The sequence below is a fragment of the Meleagris gallopavo genome, chromosome 3, assembly GCF_000146605.3.
Source record: "Meleagris gallopavo isolate NT-WF06-2002-E0010 breed Aviagen turkey brand Nicholas breeding stock chromosome 3, Turkey_5.1, whole genome shotgun sequence".
NCBI lineage: Eukaryota > Metazoa > Chordata > Aves > Galliformes > Phasianidae > Meleagris > Meleagris gallopavo.
This window is the reverse complement of record NC_015013.2, coordinates 86,283,674-86,295,393: the sequence shown is the minus strand read 5'-3', so window position 1 is coordinate 86,295,393 and position 11,720 is coordinate 86,283,674. Positions and strand designations below refer to the sequence as shown.

The window sequence follows — 11,720 nt, the reverse complement described above, 5'->3', positions numbered from 1 at the left end:
GAAGAAGGGAGAAATTGAAGCAGCACCAAGTGAAAAATAATCAAAGATAAATAAAGTCGACACAAAAAACGACTTTCATTTTTCTTGCCGGTACTCTAAAGTGAGCAGGATGAGCAGAGTCTTTAATTTGCCTCCTTCTCGCAGACTCAGCGCTGCTGATTCATTCAACTAGGCAAGGCTACCCTGCTCACTAACCTGTAGTACCAATTTATATGCTAATCGCCTTCGTTTGTAAATCAAGCAGTCTTCTCCAATGCCTACCCCCACCCTAAATTCACTGGTGCAATGTGCAGTCCGTCTTTGTAAACGGGGCTGGGAATTGCCAACTCTGAGACACAAAAGATATCAAATCCTAAATAATTGGATCATTGATAGAGTTCATCCCTGTGGATTAAGTTGCTGTTTCATCTCAGCCTCTCACCTGCTCAGCAGGAGCCTTTCTAAAGAGTTTTATAATTAGCCAAGCCTGGGAAAGGTTGTAAAAAGGAGATCTGTCCTTTTCTTTTCTATCCTCCAGATTTCTTTGATTTTCTTCTTTATAACTCAGAGATCTCTCATGGAAGGACGAGTTTGGACAAGGAAGTGACACCATTTATTTCTATACCTCTTTTCTACTTTTGACCAGTCTTCAAGCACCAGAATAGGACAAGTGTGTCAGCTGCCAGTCCATATTCAGGGAACAGCTGGAAATCAAATGGGACCATTCAGGTCCCTCTCTATCCAAGATGAAGGATGGGAGATATAAGTTATTTACAATCCCTTGCTGAAGGACTTCCCATGGACCAGAAATAGGCAACTTGATCTCCCAAAGGAAAGTCCTAGCTAAGTTCATAGCAACTTTAACCAACAAAAGAGATGAAAGTTACAGAGCAATCACACACTTCCAGAGGTAAACATATCTCTTCAAAGAAGCACTTCATTCAAGGTATTTGTGCTTAACATGGTTTCTTGCTAGCAGTTCTTGTGTTTCTTCACACCCCAAATGATCCCAGTATGTGCTATTCATGTATGGATAGGAAAAACCTACTGCTGATGTCTTTTGGTGAATTCTGACTATTTACTTTTGAATACAGTGACTGTATGAAATTCTGCAATAGAGGTAGGTGCTTTATAAGTAACAGAAGGCTGAGTTGTGACAATTGTATTAGTGAAGCAATGGAACAGGTTGCCCAGAGATGTGGTAGAGGTCCCATCCCTGGAGACGTTCAAGGTCAGGCTGGACGGGGCATTAAGTAACCTGATCCAGCTGTAGCTATCCCTACTCATTGCAGAGGAGTTGGACTAGCTGTCCTTTAAAAGTCCCTTCCAACTCAAATGATTCTATGATTCCTTATCTCACAGACTGAAGGTCATGGCCTGTTCTGAGAGAATCAAGTTGGTTGTGTTTATCTCTGCAGCTACAGTCCTGATCTTCTGGGAAAGAGAAACAATGGGAATCCTCTGTCCTCTACCCCACTGGCTTCGTCTAACATCTTTCTTTTTTGATCTATCTCTCTTCCAGAACAACTTCATCTTATCACTCCCTGTTTTGCCCTTGTGGCCAAGAAGGTCAGTGGTTTCCTGAGGTGAATGAAAAAGTGTGTGGCCGGGTTAAGGGAAGTGATCCTCCCCCTCTACTCTGGTGAGGCCATATTTAGACTACTGTGTCCAGATCTGGGCTCCACAGTTCAAAAAAGATAGGAATCTTCTAGAAGGAATCCAGGGCCACAGAGATGATGAAGAGCCTGGAGTATCTCTCGTAAGAGGAAATGCTGAGTAACTTAGGTCTGTTCAGTCCAGAGAAAGAAGACTGAGAGGGAATCTGATAAATGTTTAGGAGTTTCTAAAGGCAAGTGGGAGGCAAATGGATGAGACCAGATTCTTCTCAGTGGTGCATAGCAATAGAACAAGGAGTAATAGCCTAAAACTTGAACAAAGGGAGTTCCATACAAACATGCAAAAGAACTTCTTTGCAGTAAGGGTGACAGAGCATTGGAATAGTTATGGAGGTTATGGAGTCTCCTGTGGAGATATTCATGACCTGTCTGAGTGCCTACCTGTGTGACCTACTGTAGCGTACCTGCTTTAGTGGAGGGGTTGGAGCCGATGATCTCTTGAGGTCACTTCCAACCCCTTCAGTTCTATGAAAAACTGAGCTGTCTCTTAGCTTAACTATGTGGTCTTGGATCCTCCGAGCTTTTGAATGGTCTTTCTCAGTCTGAATCCCTCTTCTTTGATCTCATCACCAGGATCATGATTTTCGCCAGCCCTACGACCCCTCCATGACTGATCACACAAAATCTTCCAGAGGAATCTCACCAGGCTCTTGCAAAATGTCATCTCCACTTCTCTATTGTACTGGAAAGGTATAATAAAGCCTGTTAGCCCCCAAGTATAACATTTGATTTTTGTCTAATTCATGATTAAAATAGCTCCAAACCTCTTTCCTTTGTTGGTCCCATCTGCTGAACCTCCTGGGATGCCGAATAAGCCCGCACTTAGCTTGACAGTGTGCTTTATGCTATGAAATGTTATTCAGTCCCTCTCCCTGTTCTCACCAGGCATCTAATTCTCCTTAGATGATGTTTCAATCCTTCTCTATATTGACAGCATCCCTGAAATGTTTACCTCCAAATGTTTTCTTGGCAAACACCTATCTGTTTTTCAAAGGCGTGAAGCAAACATACTAAGCAAGAAAAATTCTGCAACTTAACAGAGGAATCTAACTATTGACTTCTATCTTGCTCTCATCATAGCCTTTTCTCTCCCAGCAGCTTCCTTAAAATCATGGAACCATAGAATCATTAAGGTTAGAAAGGACCTCTAAAATCATCTCGTCCAATCATCAACCCGTCACCACTATGCTGCTTTTCTGAGCTGCTGGAAATTATACATGTAACGAAAGAAAGCAATAAAATCTTTATTGTGAAAAAGAATGGCAGTATTTTGATCATTATTATTAAGACACCATCACTGGGAAGAAAAATCTTATTGTGTAACTGAGCCACATAATATCCCTATTAAGTACGACCAGGTTCTACCAAACAATGAAGCTGATTTGTCACAATCAAACATCTAGTTGTACTCCATCTATCCGGAGGCCAAGAAATGGTCTTGGCCTACATGGCTTCTAGGGAGGAAACATATGGTTGGTGCTTGGCCATTTCCTCTGCTGCTGGATTTTCTGAGCTTAAGTCAACTCTGCCTGTCTCTGTGTCCCTGCATTTCAAGCAGGTTGCCATTCCTTTGAAGACTGAAACTACTTATTTCCTATGTAAATTCAAAAAGCCCACAAGTGATCGAAGTCTGTGTTGACTGAGGCCTCAAAGTCCAAATTACAATATTTATAACAGGTCTAAACATGAGCTAACACCAAAAAACTACCATTTTTTTTCAGACAACAATTGATCAAAGCCGAGAAACTCCTGATACACATTAAGCAACCCTTTGATTTTCCATTCCTTGAAAATCCTCTGCCCACACAGCTCAGGAGATGATAGTTTGCTCTTTCAATCAATTATTTCCATTGAACAGAAACTTCCCTGCACTTCTCTTTCTTCCCATAGAATCTACTTGCTCCTTTCTCTCCTGCTTTCAAAGCACTTCCAATATTTGCACAACTTTCTTTGGTCATTGCTCCACCTGTAGAGAGGTCACTTGACAAAGTGCTGCCACAAAATGTCATATTTTAATTTCGAATTTCCATGACCATGATGTTGGCATCTTCTATTAGCTATGTGTCAGCTGTAACAGCAGGCATCTTCACATGGATTACAAAACCTGCTGGACACATGGGAAATAAGGCCATGTTAGGTGCCATCATCAGTGCCCAGCACACTGAGGAAGATGAACTGTAGAAAAATGAGTGCATTTATACAAAATGATGTGAGAAAACTTGTGACAACACTGGAAGTGAAGTATCTGTCTCAGAGATTTCCTTTTAGTGTCTGCTCTGCAGCAAAACTCATGCTGTATCCTGACGTGCTGCCCCAGATACGTATGTAAACTTGGTTTTTACCTCTGTATGCTGAGCTCTTTTCTTTTCACGCTGGTCACGGTCTCTGCAGGAGGGCAGCAAATTGCAGGGTTTATAATTAAACGGCTCATTCACAGTCGCAGTCACCTGCAGGAGGCAAAAATGAGCCAGCTCTGTAGGATCAGGTAAAAAAATCACTCATGCTTTTGCTGAAGTTGAACTTGATTGAACTTGATCTAGTTGGTTGAAAAAATTTCCTCATCATAAACAGAAGAGAGGAAAAACAGATTACACCAATTAACAAAATAAATGAATAAATAAATGAATCATCATCAACAAGAACAAAAAGCATTGCAAATAGACATATAAAAAATGCTCCCCCAGCTAATTGTTGTTTCCTGCTTAATTCCTGTTCTCTATCCAGAGTTCTGTAAGCACATTTTTCAAGTGTGTCTTAGCTGCTGAACATCTTTCTAATGTCAGTTTGACTGCATAAATGCACTGTATCTAACCTGCCTCAATGTATTGCAACGGATGTGCATATTTACATGTATGTTTGATTACGTGTATGAAATAGAGGGACATGCATTTGTGTGTATATATTAAATATATATATGAAAATATATCTATGGAAATTAAGATATGGAAATATGTGAACAGATCTGTATGCATACGGTGTGCATTTGTCAGAGGTTTAGGGTTAGACTGTCACTTTGTACCACTTATGACATATTTCTCCATGACCACTGTGTAGTTCATGGCAGTGACTCTCATTGCAGAGATATACTTACACACTCGGGCTGGTGCAAAGTGTTAAAGCATTCCTGGTACCAATCAGAAAAATGCCTGTCACTGCTGACTCTGCTCAGGACACACTGAAAAAGGAATTTCAGCCCCTCTCCTGCATTGACTTAGATGTTCGGACCTGCACCTTAATTTTTTTTCAGAGATCTTGATTAATTAACCAAATACCTTTGTGATGTCCTGTAATAAACAAGTGTTTAACACCTGCCCAACTGCTGCTGCCAACAGGGCTGTACATATTTACATAGTAGAAAACTTGTGCTTGCCATGTTATTTACTTCAAATTTCTACAAATTTGGCCTTCCACTTTAAGGGCTTTTAGAATCAGTGGGAAGTGGTGATGGTGAGGATTCAGCCCTATTAAAGGAGATCGTACACACTCAGCATGAGCCAAGAGATGCTGATTTTCAAATAAGAAGTGAAGGAAAGGAGCTCAGTTTGCATGGTTGACTTCTCTTGAGAGGATTAGTAAAGAGGCTGATGAGTGACTTAAGGCTGACTATTTCATTCCCCTGGGTCTCTTTCTTGGCATTACAGATGTAATAGGTACTCAACTTGCTAACGAGCCAGAGTAATGAGTGATGTTCATTACTAAAACATTACATGCACACTGTCAGCAGTGAGTTGATGCTATTTCACTGTGTCCTAAAGGAAGACCAGAAATAATGATTTTGTCCATCCAACATGAAGTTCTGCATGGCCTCAGCTTAGGAACTGTATTTTTCTTCCGTGTCATCACAGAATCATACAATCATAGAACATCCCAAGCTGGAAGAGGCCCATAGGGATCACTGAATCCGACTCATAAGTCATCTCCAGAACTTGGTAGGAAATTGATCTACACATGGGGCTTGCAAGCAAAATGGAGTTTTGAGACTCAGATACATAGAAGGCTTTTTGGATAACCATGAATGAAAGAAGTTCTGAGCAAGCATGCAAGCACCAGGAGAGGTCATCCATATGGATCCCATGAAGACTCCTTAGTGTGTCTGTTGGTTAGTATTTCCCTAATCTGCCTGCTAACTTTATATGTTGATGGTATGGGAAATGTGGGGCTAGGAACGCTCCTGGCAGGAAGAATGGAGAAGACTTAGGGCATGCTATCACCTGCTGCTGGTGAAGATGAGCTGGATCATGGCTCAGGAGATAGGGGATCAGGATAATTCCTTCAAGGCAGACCTACACCTCTGCAACATTTCAGATGTTTCAGGATATCTCACAATGGGCCACCACTACAGCTCTAATTGGAGACTTATGGTCTCTGGAGGATGAGCTCCTCCACTTGGAGAGTTACCATGAGAGATTTCCATATAGCAGTAATAGCATCATAGAATCACAGAACTGTTTCATTTGGAAGGGACCTTTAAAAGTCATGTAGTTAAACTCCCTACAATGAACAGACAAAGTAATAATAACAGGTTTCCCTCATGGGTTGGTATCAGCTAAAAGGTTTTAGCCTGTCTAGCCACAAACTCCTCTTATTTTGACTGAACACACCAATTGTTGAGATGGATTATGCCAAGCACCATGTGCTGTCATCTGCTTCTACCTGCAGGTGTCACAGCAGGGTTGCATCACAGAGAATTGGTCTGAGGTCCAATTAGTTCCAGTGAGATCAAGAGTAGTCATTACTTCTGGGGACATGCTGAGATGTGATGGCTCTGGACCAAAGTCCTGGAGAGCAGCAGTGCTGGATCAAATTTGGCAGACCCCCAAGACTCCTGCAGACCTATCCATAAAACTAAAAGGACTATTCCTATTGCCCAAACCTGTAAACCTCCAGGTGAAGGAGCAGAGTCTAGAAAATGTGTTCCTGCTGTAGGATTTCAGCCATTCAAGGGTAAATGCCAAGGAATTTAATCTCTCTAGCTCAACTCATTAATTGTTGTCTTTCAGGAGTGATCTGCTCAACTACTTCATGCACTGAACCATGCTCCTGGAGGTGATGGAGGTGGAAGGGACATCGGGGTGAGATTGGGGTTGGCTTTGTATCATGTGGGCAGGGGAGCATCAGCATCTCCCTGGCCCCAATGGAAACTGTAAACCAGCATTGCTGCCTCCGGCCATTCATAGCCTCATAGAATTGTTTAAGTTGCAGAGGATCCTTAAAGGTCACCTAGTCCAACTCCCCTGCAATGAACAGGGACAACTACAGGGACAACAGCTAGATCAGGTTGCTCAGAAAATAATCCTGCCTAACGTATTAAATTTCAGCCCATTTTGACTACACTGGGAAGAGGGCAGCAAGGCTTCTTTTAGAGATATTCATGGAAAAGCAGACTGGAGTGCACAGAAAAGTCTTCATGCCTTGGAAATATGCATAATGATGGAAGGTGGTTTTAGAGTGCCAAGAAGCTACAAGCTAAAGGCAAATAATAGATCTGAGAGGGTGAGGTTTGATCTTAGATCATAGCTCTTCCAGTGCAGCAGCTTGCAGGTCCAGGAGAAGTGTTTGCCAGCACCTGAGCGTGATGCAAACCACACGTGGGGCACTTTTAAGAAGCAGACATCGCTAGAGTTTACACCTCTTTTATTAGAAATAAGACACATTCATTTTGTGCTCTGAAAACTGTACAGAAAAAAAAAACCTGACAAACATAGGAGGGAAGGGAAAGCATGGTATGGGGCGGGGCAGGGCGAGGGAAAACAGAATTAACTGGAGGAATTGAGCAGAGAAAGTCGAATATCAACAGTTATTAAACAAACATTTATCTCTGTAATTACATAACACCGTTAATGTCCTGCAAATCGGCTGGAGTGAATGGGTGAGTGAGAAAGGTCTGGGGAGAAAAGGGGAGGTTTGGTTGGGCATGGGAGGGGAGGAAAAAAAAGGAAAAAAAGAGAAAAGATTTAAAACACAGTATAAAGATATCTGTATGCTAAAATTCATTATGTGTAACTATAATAAGTACAATATCATACAACCCGGCATCTGAGGGAGGCCTTTGTGCTTTCCTGTTTCATAAAATAATCTAAAATTGGATGATAATATCACAGTTTTTGTAAGTAATAATTTTCCTTATTTTTAAAATGTTTGGATGTTTCTTTTTTTTAATTTTTCTTTCCATTCATCCAGTATATTACACACTTAATGGCAAGGTAGATGTCACTGTCCTTTAAGACCAAAAACCCACATGGCCCAATGGAAAGCGGAAGCAGAGACGTTTGGATGTCAAGCAATGTCTCTCAATGAGAGAAGCAAGACTGGGGTCAGTGATTGGTTAACCTCTCGTATTCATTCTTGTTCCCTAAAAATGTTAAATAATAAAAAAAGGAGACACTCAAACACGCAGTAACAATGCAGACCCTGATCAAGTTTTACTGCTGTCTGGAACAATATGGCTGCTCACAAGCAGAAGTTTGGCACAGCACATCTCCAAAGCTGGAAGAGTTGTTCCAAACGTCATAGAATCATAGAATATCCCAAGTTGGAAGGGACCCATAAGGATCACACTGTTGGAAATGGTAGGAAAAAATCAAAGAAATAAAAGTCTGCTTGAAATGTCAGTGGTTTATTTTTTAAGGTTAAAAATATTGCACAACATTTTTGGGTGTGAAATGTAGAGAACTTTTTTCTCTTTTTGTAAATAACAATGAGTAATGTCCAATGAAAAAAAAAAATGCTATTTTTTAAACGTTGAAATAAAAAGACAGCACTTTATGATGAAAAATGTCCCACTCTACTGACCAGCTCCACCTTTTTGTTCTGGTAGGAGTATAAACCTGCCTGTTGGCTCTGGGCACAGTGGAAGGAGAAGAGCCAATAAGGGGAAAATAACCACAGCTGAAAATGAATAAAGCAAAGCGAAGTATTGCAAGTGAGCAGCGATGGGGCTGTGTGTTCCCACCATCCCAAACTTTCCACTCAGCAACTTGCCTTCCACCTTCAGTAGGTGGCATCCTCACCCCATGCCTGTGTATTTGTACGGCACAGAAAGGTATTCGAAACGACAAGAGCCAAAGAAAGGAAAGGTCTCGGGTTTCAAGTTCTCTTTTTATTGAAGAAAAGAAAAGAAGAAGGAAAAAAATAGATTATTTTTTTGTTTGTTTGTTTGTTTCCAAGTGGACATTATTTGTGTTGTCAGTTTGTCTCAATGTCCTAAGGCAACATCTCTGTATACCAAATATCTCCAGGTACATTGGTGGATCTGTCTTTCCCTCTTTCTCTCTCTGCCTTCCAGGGAGGGGCAGCTTGGAACAAATCTGAGTCCAAAAGGAAGGAAAAGTAACAGGAAAAAGAAAAAAGGATGAGGCCAAGCAGACCTTTGCAAGGCCCGTGCTGAGTTTATCTATGTAACAGTCAATGAAATGACCTACATTCTTCTTGTTGGTCTGTTTTTCTAACACCTTCAACCCTTTCTCTGGAGACAGGGCGAGCAGATTTTGGAGGTGGTTCATTTCTCCAGTGCTTGTCCCATCCCTTAGGGTGCACAGGAGCTCCACCATGAAGGGCTGAGAGGAGAAAGCCCCACCTTACCTCTCTCTCTAAGCCACAGGTGACGTGACTCTCACCACCACTTCCCCCGCCCCCTTACGGATATGCTGCAGAGATGCCAGGACACCAGATCATGGGGTAGCATGAAGAAGTGGGAACGTTTCCTCAGCCACCGCTTGACAGATCCCAGTTCCTTCCTTCTCAGATGAGATGATGAGGGAGAGGTGGGAAATGAGGACTGGCAAGGGATGCCATAGGTTGTGTCTCTTCCAGGACCAACAGCCACAACGCATCCCGGTGAGGCTCCCGCCGACGTCACCTCCTGTTCTCCCCAGACAACCTCTATCTTCCTGGCCCATGGTGGTGGTTTCTGGGTGTCCTTCTGCAGCTCTCCGTGGCACAGCAGGAAGGGTCCCGGCGTATGGCAGTGGCCCCAAAGCATCTCGTCAGGGCTCTTCCCCAAAACATCTCAATAGGGCTCCTCCCCACCCTCTGCCTCCTCCTCGCTCTCTTCCAGGCTCACTTCTTCTCCAGTCCTACCTGGCAAAGCTCGTGTTGTCCTGAACCTACATCTACTATACTCTATAAAGCAATATTTCCCCACTCTGCTGAGAACAATACAAAAGTTACTCCGTCTTACCAAAGGTTTCAAAAGAAACCAAACACTTCTCTCGCTCGGTTCCGATTTAATTTAATCATTTCTTTAAAACGTGGTTTTGTTTGTTTGTTTCATTTGTTTTCTGGAAAAAAAAGTCCCTTTCTTCCCCTTCCGCTCAGACCTCCGTCTGAAGGTCAATAATGTCTTGTCCCACCAGAGGGATGGTGGCCCCTGTTTTCTCCCACTCTACAGTTTTTAGTTCTAGGGGAGATTGTGCCACAGGTTCGATGTCCTTTTTAACCCATGACGGTGGGGACTGGACTTTCCTGATTCCTTCCCAGGGTCTCTTGTTTGGTGTCTGCTGTTTTTCTTGCTGCAAGAGGAGGAAAGTGTAAAAAGAAAGAAAAAAAAAAGAGAGAGATGAAGGTTAGATAAAGGTTAGATGCAACAAATGCTATTTTTTCACCTTCCTTACTCTTATACCAAAGTAAATCTTTCTCATCCAAGATAATGTGAGATTTCAATGAAAATTTCACGTTGTCTATTTTCAGGAAGAAAATCTAAGCTTTTCTCTTTTGCTGTCTCTAGCACAGTATCTAGATGCTTCAACTCTCAGCCAAGGCTTCTGCCATTCACAACTCCACTGGAAAACTGAAAACAATTTTAAGAATTTAACATCGTTTTCTATTTCCACAGGAAATCCCTGTGTGAAAATGCAGATTATACTGAGGTCTCTTTGAATGTACACTGACTGCATTTTATGTAGATGAGAAGACATCTATAACGTAGAACAGCTATTTATGGGCAATGGAACTGCAGTATGCTGGCTACTTTGCCAGTGAACTCATGCTGTTAGATGGGCTGTAATGTCAGCTATGAGGCTGAAAGCATTGCCATCAGCTCTACACAAAGCCTTCAAGGCTTTATTGACTACTATTAGTCCCCTCCTATGCTAGTGTCCCACCATGGATATCAGTCCTGGGAATGCCTTTCAATGTTTCTACTGGTTTGCAACTAGGTAAGACCCTGTAAAATGGGTGAACTCTTGAAGGGGAGTCCATGCAACGAATTTAAATGAGACATTACACTAAACTGGCACCTTCCACCAAGAGTGATGGTTTTCACAATTAATTATCCCCACAAAACACTCCAATACTGGGTGAGAAAACGCTTCACTACCCGTGGCAGGAGAACAGAGCTCTTTTGAGCCATCTGCCAACAACAAAGTGGAGACTGGCAGAAGGGGTGGGAGGAAAGGCAGCTGCATGGGAGTGACAAGGAGGGAAGAAGTCTGGGAATAAGATGAGGAGACATGCATGGAGATCACACGCAGTCCAGGATGATAACGTCACCAGAATATATTAATGAGAGGAGATAAAGCCACACATAGACTATGATTGCACTGTAGGATGCTGCAGAGATAAGTGATGCCCCATTTGAAAACCTAAATGCCCATCTGATACACACTAATCCACCTGACTTGGATTTTGAATTTGTTCCTTCCTAACAGCATTTAGGTGGCCTCTGATTTGCAATGATGATGAGAAAGACACTGCATCTTCATCCCAACAGGGTTGGCTTTCATCACTTCACTCAAGCCACAATTTCTCCTTTTCTAAACGTTCACTCATTATATAAAGTGTGTTTGGAGTTGTCCCTGCATCCCGGCAGGGATCTTCTCTGAAAGTGTAGTAATGCATTGCAACAGGCTGCGCTGGGAGGTGGTGGCATCACCATCCCTGGAGGCTTTCAAGAAATGTGGAGATGTGGCACTTGGGGACATGGTTCAGTGGGACATGGTGGGGAGGGGTTGATGGTTGGACTTGATGATCTTAGTACTCTTTCTAACCTTAAAGATTCTGTGATTCTATAAGTGATAAGGTTCTGGGAGAAGTCATTTGGTGGCCAAAGAAACAAACGTACGAACC

At 42.3% G+C, this 11,720-nt stretch overlaps 1 protein-coding gene across 1 annotated transcript in view; it reads right to left on the bottom strand.

The window, feature by feature from the left end:
• Positions 1–7,271: 7,271 nt before the first annotated feature.
• Positions 7,272–11,720, bottom strand: part of LOC104910476 (adhesion G protein-coupled receptor B1-like) — a 153,228-nt gene continuing 148,779 nt past the window's right edge. The window contains exon 6 of the mRNA XM_031552976.1: positions 7,272–10,165. Coding sequence (XP_031408836.1) covers positions 9,968–10,165 — 198 coding nt within the window. The 3' untranslated portion in view covers positions 7,272–9,967. The remainder of the gene's footprint in view (positions 10,166–11,720) is intronic.